This window comes from Nyctereutes procyonoides, unplaced genomic scaffold, assembly GCF_905146905.1.
Source record: "Nyctereutes procyonoides isolate TBG_1078 unplaced genomic scaffold, NYPRO_anot_genome, whole genome shotgun sequence".
In the NCBI taxonomy this organism is placed as follows: domain Eukaryota; kingdom Metazoa; phylum Chordata; class Mammalia; order Carnivora; family Canidae; genus Nyctereutes; species Nyctereutes procyonoides.
The window spans coordinates 45,796,344-45,804,142 of record NW_026575043.1 but is presented as its reverse complement, the minus strand read 5'-3'; the positions used below and the strand labels follow the sequence as shown (position 1 = coordinate 45,804,142).

The following is a 7,799-nucleotide window of genomic DNA, read 5'->3' as shown; positions in this document are numbered from 1 at the left end:
CACCCTGCCCCCGAGCCTCTGGAAAACCTGACTCACAGCTGGAACCCAGCACCAGCTGGAACCCAGCACCGGGGACTTTCCTCCTCACTTTCAGGGGCTCCCCAACCTCCCTGACCTTGGTCCCCTTTGGAAGGGAGGCAGGCCCTGGCTCCCCGCTCTGGGGGTGGGGGTGGTGGGGAGCGCTGCAGGACAGCCCTGTCTGTCTGCGGGGGCCAGCGCCAGGGCCCCAGGGTCAGGGAGGAAGTGCCCCATCTGGTGTCCCCCCAGAGCTGGGGGGCACTGCGCCACGAGCACGCGCGGGGTGGGGGGGCAGGGGGGCGTGCAAGCTGGAAGCAGGGGTATCGTGTGTGGCCGAGCGCAGCCCCGCCCCTCCCCTGTCCCCACCCCAAACTCTCCTAATGGAATCAAGCTGGCCCCGCAGCCCAGCCACCGGGCGGAGGGAGGAGGCGGGGGCAGGAGGGTGGGCGGCGGCGCCAGCCCCGGCAGCGGCAGCTGGCACTCCCCGTCGCTCCACCTGGCGGGAGCACCCAGGCCTGCGCGGAGGGACTGGTGAGTCCCCGGTGTCCCCTCTGCGTCCCCTCTGTTCTGGGAGCCTCCGGGCGCCTTGGGGGTTTAGGGCCGGAGGCCGGCACAGGCACTTTGGGGGGAGTCTCTAAGTTCGTGTGCATTCCGAGGGCGTGTTGGATGCTGTGTGCGCCTGGCATCTGTGCTAAGGGTTTGGTGGCGGAGTGTGAGTGCACCTCCTCTGTGTCGGGGCCAGTGTGCGCGTGTGCAGTGGTGGCCTAAGTGTAGGGGAGGGGTTCTCCAAAAGTGGGCACCCGGGTAGTTGTCCCGGCATCAGCGGGAGGCTCCTGTGGACCGGGATGTCCCGTCTGTCCGTCTGTCCGTGGTCTGTGGGGGAACCGAGTGTGTGTCGGGGGATGGCTGTGCGTCCTCTGTGGATCCGTGCTGATGGGCTGTGCAAACTTTCTGGGGTTGTCTGGGCGTTGTGTGTCCCCCTTGCTGTGAGCGTGTGTGCTGTGCGACAGGGTAGCGTGTCTGTGTTGCGTGCCTCTAGATTGTGTGTCCCTGCTGCCGCTGCTTTGTGTGGGTGTGTATTTTGAGCCTCAGGACTCCCCTTTCCTCTCCGGGCCTCCCTTCCAAGGGGCCCAAGTCCCTGTCCTTGGCTGCCCCGGGGCAGGGGGTGTACTGCTTCAGCCAGCCCCCTTCCCCCAAAAGCCACTAATTGAAGCCAGGTTTTTGCGGGCTGCCCCTCCCCCTCTGGCCACCAGTCTCTGGGTGGGGGTGGGGCAGCGGCTCAGGCCCCTCAGCCTCCGGTCTGGGGCCCAAGGGGTGGATTTGCATCATCTGCGTATTACCCACCTCTGCTGGGGCCACGGCCTTCAAAACCACCAACCCTGAGTGACGTGGGCTCTGGAGGGAGGCCGTGCTCCAAGCTGGGGGTCCCGGCACAGTCCTGAGGTGCCCCCTAATTGGTCCCCACTCCTCACCCGGCACTGCGGCTTCCTGTCCTAACATTGGTCCAGGGGCGGGGCCCTTAGCCCCATCACACAGATGTGGAAGCCAAGGCCCTCAGAGGGGACGTGCTGAGCCTGGGCCCGTCAGACCTGCTCTCCGCCCGCGCTCTGCTGCCCCAGGTTGGGTGACCCCGGGGCAGGCCATTCCCAGTCACGGGCCTGAGGCTCCCCTGAGGCTCCCTGAGGCTCCCTCTGGTAAAATGAGAGGTGTTGGCCTGAGCCCGCTCCCGGGGGGCCTGCGGGCTTCTGAGCCCTGGAAGAACCTAGGGCTTGGGGAGCTAGGCTAACGTCTCCCAGAAGGAGTGGGGCCAGCTGGCGGGAGGCTGACCCCTTCGGGGCTGTCCGGGCCACTGGGCCTGGGGTACACAGGGGAAACTGAGGCCCAGAGAGGGCAGGGGCTCATCATTGCTTTTCAGGCCCAGCCGGCTCCCCCACACTTGTCCTGCGCCTTTCCCGGGGAGCCCCGCTGAGGGCTGTGGGGGCACCTGAGAGTCGGGGCCTCGGCCTCTAAGAGCCAGCGATCATTTGTGTGGCCTCTTTCCTTAACCTCCGTCCCTGACCCCAGGGCTGCGGGGAGAAGGCGGCCCTCCCCTCTTGTTGCTGGGTGTGTGTGTGTGTGTGTGTGTGTGTGTGTGTCTCTATGTATCTGTTTCCGTGTATCTGGGTGTCTGTGTGTGTCTGTGTGTGTGTCTCTGTGTATCTGTGTCTGTGTGTCTGGGTCTGCGTGTCTGTGTGTGTGTGTGTGTGTGCACGCACACGCGCGTGTGTATACTCCCCGGATTCCTGGGTGGTCAGGGTTGAGATTTCACTTAACAGGGTGAAAAAGCTGGTCATTTCCCGAGGCGGGGCGGCAAGGAGCCGGTTCACACAGCAGGTGGAGGTGAGCACCTGCCGGCCTGGTGTGAAGGTGGGGCTCACCCCAGGCTCTGCTGGGGTGGCAGGGTGGCTGCTCCTGGGCCCCAGCTTGCCGGGTGTGCGGCTACCCAGTGCCAGCTGCTCTCTGCACTTGTGTCCCCTGGCCCTTGTGTCTCTGAGCAGGACCTGCACTCACTGCTCCGCCAACCCCCCACTTTATAGATGGGGAAAGCAAGGCTGTGGGGGGCTGCAGCAGATGGCAGCACTGGCCCGGGGTGGGGCGGGGATCCTAGCTGTGCCCTGGCCTCTGGGGCAGGCTGCATGCCCCCCACTGCTTCCCCCCCACCCCCAACCCCCACCTCGCCTCGTGGCCCCCTGCGGTGGTGAGCCCCTTAAGCAGCCACCACGAAAGGTCTCCCTCAGCTTCATTTGCAAAAGGCAGGGAGGTGACCCGTGGACAAGGACCCCAAAGACCAAAGCTATCTGCAGGGACCTTTGCGGACAAGTATGGTATGGGGTGTAGGGAAGGCCCCCGGTTCCAGCAGATGAGTGATGTCCTTCAGGGGTGCTAGCTCGGGGGCCAGCCTGGAGCACATGGGAGCCTTCCCTACAGGAAGGTATTGTGAGTGTGTATGTCTCTGTGCAATGTATATGTGTGAACATGGGTGTGTGCCTGAGTATATGTATGTGTCATGTGTGTATATATATGCATAATGTGTGAGTGTGTGCATATGCATGTATGGTGTGTGTACATGTGCATGTGTGCAAGTGTGTGTATGTGGTATGTGTGTGTGTGGTGTGTAAGAATGTGTGTGTGTACACGTGTGTGGTGCCAGCGTGTGGATTCTCAGAGTCACATAGAGAAAGGTTAAAATCCCAGCTCTGACACGTACCATCTGTGTGTCCTTGGGCAAGTCATTGTCTGTCTGGGAACCTCCAGTCCTTTGTCTGCAAAGCAGAAGTGGACAGTGCCAGCCCCCAGTGTTGAGCTATAGGTGAGCTATAGTGTTGAGCTATAGTATTGAGCTATAGGGTTCAGCTATAGGGTTGAGTTATAGGGTTGAACTATAGTGTTGAGCTATAGGGTTGAGCTATAGGGTCTCTCTAGGGTTGAACCCTGGCAAAGGGGGCAGGGGCTTCACCTGCGATGGAAGTGCAGGGTCATTAGCTAATTTAAAATGAACCCCTGAGTAGTTTTGCTTCTTTTTATGTCCTAGAATGACCTTTTGGTTTTCTCGGTCATCTGAGCCAGTTTGTTCAAATAAACACCAGTACAATTAATTCCAATTAGTGATCCTTAATTAGGAGACCTCAGGTCAGTTGGAACAAGCTACTCCATGTCCTGACATTGTAACCACTTAGCTCCCTGAATCCCCACAAGTGACCCACAAGGCCGGTGCTGCCCGCCATGTGAGGACTGGCTACTCAAGGGGCCACACAGCCCAGGTGTGGGGAACCTGACCTCCCCTCCAGCCCAAGACCTCGCTCTGTGCCCCTGGGCCCCTGACACCTGAGAGAGGGCGTCAGGCAAGGGGATCCCAAGGCTTTTCAGTCCTGGAGCTTCAAGCCCTGCACAGGTCAGGGGGTTCTCAGGGACAGCCCACAAGGGGGGCACAGCCAGGGGCTTCTGGGTTTGTCTGAGCACCCAGCCCCCCTCAGGCTGTCAGGGAGAGCCCTTGTTTGAGAAGCTGGCCTCCTCCGCGAACCTGGACCATGTGGAATGTATTAGTCAGCCTGGCTGACTGGGCCAGATGGGGTCTGGGGGTTCACGTCGGGAGCAGCCTTCCAGCGGGGGGAGGAAAGGAGGAGCGGGGTTCATCTGGTTCCCATTTAGTGGTGGCCTAGGACTCGGGCTCCAGCAGGCTCCAGCTCTGTCTCAGGCAGGAGGGTTCCCCCCCACCCGCACATCCCCTCCCGGGCCTCCAGGCCCTGCTTTGCGCCTTGAGGTGAGGGAGGGCTAACCATGTTCCTGGCATCCAGGCCCTCTACTGAGCTCAGGGAGTCTGGAAGCTTCAAAACCTTCAAAGCACATCTCCTGAAGAAGGGACCAGGACCACAGAAGGACTGAGGGCTGCTGGGGAGGGTCGCCCAGAGGAGGAGGGGTCAGCTCCCTTAGCTACTCCATTTCTTTTTTTTTTTTTTTTTAAGATTTTATTTGTTTATTCATGAGAAACACAGAGAGAGAGGCAGAGACATAGTCAGAGGGAGAAGCAGGCTCCCTGTGGGGAGCCTGATGCAGGACTCGATCCCAGGACCCCGGGATCACACCCTGAGCCAAAAGCAGATGGTCAACCGCTGAGCCACCCAGGCGCCCCATTAGTTACTCCATTTCTTACTTACCCAGCCTGACCATCATTTCTCCCTCCATGCTCTGCCCAGATCTCAACCCCAGCTCTTGCTGGGCAGTGACTTCATCCCTCTGAGCCTCAGCTTCCATACTTGGAACATGGGGATGATACTAGTACCTCCCCCCATTAGGTGGTTCTCGGGAGTCGATGAAATTCTGTATAAGAAACTTAACATAGTACCTGGCACATGGTAAGCAATGAAAGGGTAACTCATTATTAATTCAGCCAGGTCAGTCAAGATACATTTATTGAGCACTTAGTGTATAGCACGTAGGGTTTGAAACCCTGAGGGTGCCGAGATAAATAGGATGCAGCCCCTGCCCTCCGGGACCTCAGGGTGAAGTGGGGTGACTCCCTGGGGGTCCCTCCAGGATGCTGGAATGAAGTGGGAGGGCAGGCAAGGACCCCCTGTAGGAACGAGCGGGTCCCATCGCATGGCCCGCGAGGGAGGTGGCCGGCTAGGAGGTGGTCTGCATTTCCTGCACCTCCCCAGGGCCCGCCGAGGCCCTGGAGTCCCACCCGAGCTCTCTCCTGCGTCGCTTCCCCACAGGTCTCGCCAACATGGTTTCTGCAGTGGCCCCCAGGCTGGCCGTGTCCCTGCTGCTGCTCCTCAGGGCCCTGCCCGCCGCGGCCTACTCCATGCCCCTGAGGGCCGCCTCCCTGGAGGACGCGGGGGGCAGCGGGGACACCGAGGGCTCGTCGGCCTCCTCCCCAAGCCCCCCGCCGCCCCGGACCCCGGCGCTCAGCCCCACATCGGTGGGAGCCCAGCCCACGCCCCTGGCGGGCCCCAAGCCCCCCACCAACTTCCTGGACGGGATCGTGGACTTCTTCCGCCAGTACGTGATGCTCATCGCCGTGGTGGGCTCCCTGGCGTTCCTGCTGATGTTCATCGTCTGCGCTGCCCTCATCACCCGCCAGAAGCACAAGGCCTCGGCCTACTACCCGTCATCCTTCCCCAAGAAGAAGTACGTGGACCAGAGTGACCGGGCCGGGGGCCCCCGGGCCTTCAGCGAGGTCCCCGACCGGGCCCCCGACGGCCGGCCCGAGGAGGCCCTGGATTCGTCCCAGCAGCTCCAGGCTGACATCCTCGCGGCCACCCAGAACCTCAGGTCCCCCACCCGGGCTGCCCTGGGTGGTGGGGACGGAGCCAGGCTGGACGGCAAGTCGGAGGGGGACGAGAGCAGCGGCCGGGAGGTGGACCAGGAAGCCCGGGGACGCGGGAGCCCGGCCGAGAAGCCAGCGGCGCCGGCCGAGCCCTGCCCCGCGGGGGCGGAGGGGGCCCTGGAGGCCGACCCCGGCCCAGGCCCAGGAGAGCCGGAGTCGGCCCCTGCGCTAGCCCAGGAAGCCAGGGGACCAGCTGACCCCCCCGAAAGCCCCTGTGCTTGCAGTGTCGCCCCCAAGGTCTAATAGGCCTCGGGGGCTCTGGCCCGGACTGCCCGACCCCTAGTGGTCACCTCCACGGGGGTGGAAAGGCCCCTGACCCTTCCCGCTCCCCGACACCCCCTCCTCGGCCACCCCCTGCTACCAATGCCCGTGGGTCCCGGCCCTGCAGTGGGCAGAGATGCTGGTCTCCAGTCTACCCCAGGAATCACCCCAGGTACCAGGGACACCCGCCCCTGCGGCCTCAGAGGGCTGCATCCCAAACAGCCTCTCTGGGGTGGGGGCGGATGGGAAGGATCCTCGCTGTATTCGTGATAACACACCCCACGAAATCAGCCACATCATCCGGGCAACGTATGTCACAGGCCCCCTGTGATGGTGCCAACGCTGCCGCTCTTCCACGGAGGTAGGAGAGAGAAATTAGGATAGCGAGGAGTTTTGGACGAGGGTGAACAGGACGTGTCAGAGGCCCCGGGAGGGGCGTCACTAGAGCTACTGCAGAAGCGGGCCTGTGAATCAGGAAGCTTCCAAGGGGCCTGTGCACACCTCATGACGCATCCCTAAGTGAGCGTTTCCAAGGCTGAGTTCCCTGGGGTACTCCATGGGAAAAGGATTTTGGGGTCCAATGAGTTGAGGAAACGCTGCCTCTCCGCTCCCTGCACCCTCCCTCCCCTTAGAGCACCCCAGGGCTCTGCAAATACTCCAGGAAAGGCCCCCCCGCACAATCTGGTTTGGCTTGATCTACCGCAAACTGCTTTTGACCACAGAGTACTTTTTCTTTCTTTCTTTCTTTCTTTCTTTCTTTCTTTCTTTCTTTCTTTCTTTCTTTCTTTCTTTTTTTTTAACAGCTACAGAATAAAAACTTGCAGAGCACACTCTGGAAAATTACTGCCCCAAATGTTCGTGAAGGCGCCCCCTAGTTGGGGTTGGGGGTGTGGGGCCTGGGGGCCTCAGCCTGCTTAAGTTCTTCCAAGCATCTCTGCCTGGGAACGAATTTCTCATCCCATTATTGGTACGGGCATGGGGGTGAATGAATCGAGCCTTTCTTGTCAGGCCCCCAAAGCAGCCCAGAAACTGGGGGTCTGTATGTGAGAGGGCCCCACTCTGGGGGAGTCTGAGGGGGTAGGGGAGGGCTTCTAACACCCGGCCTGGAGCTCATATGCCCTGGCCCCCCCCACCCTTTGCTCATACGCGATGTCTGGCAGCCTGTGCTCACAGCATTCTTTAGCCTTTGACAAGGGAGCCTGAGCTCCGTCTTGATTTGGGGAGGCTCTGGAGGGTCCTCCTCCTCACCCCTCCATCTGGGCCCCTCCCCCAACCTCTGCACAATTTTTTAGGTGCTGAAATATAGCAAACCAGCACAATAAACCTTTATTCTGGCCTGAGTGTCGCTGGTTTTCTGAGGGGATGGGAATGAGTCTGCTGGCAGGGGTGGGAGTAGAGTATTTCTTCCAGGCTGTTCCATGGGGTGGGGCTTTTGGGGGGAGACACATCAGGCAGGCCCCGAGAGGCTGAATGAGAAGATTCGAGAGGCTGAATGAGAAGATTCGTGAAAGGAACGTCGAAGGGGTTCCCACCTCCTTTTCCGGGAAACATGAGCAGGGGAAGAGCTGCCAGCCAAGGTTTCAGTCTCCCGTCTGCTGGCAGAGTGGCCGAGGACTAGAGCAGATCTCGCGGACAATGCCAGGCTCCTGGCACC

At 61.1% G+C, this 7,799-nt stretch overlaps 1 protein-coding gene across 1 annotated transcript; it reads left to right on the top strand.

Moving 5' to 3' along the window:
• Positions 1-459: 459 nt before the first annotated feature.
• Positions 460-7,480, top strand: TMEM119 (transmembrane protein 119). The gene is made up of 2 exons (XM_055323404.1): positions 460-549; positions 5,271-7,480. The coding sequence occupies exon 2, from the start codon at positions 5,282-5,284 to the stop codon at positions 6,125-6,127; it is 846 nt and encodes a 281-aa protein (XP_055179379.1). The 5' UTR covers positions 460-549; positions 5,271-5,281; the 3' UTR covers positions 6,128-7,480.
• Positions 7,481-7,799: the final 319 nt, after the last annotated feature.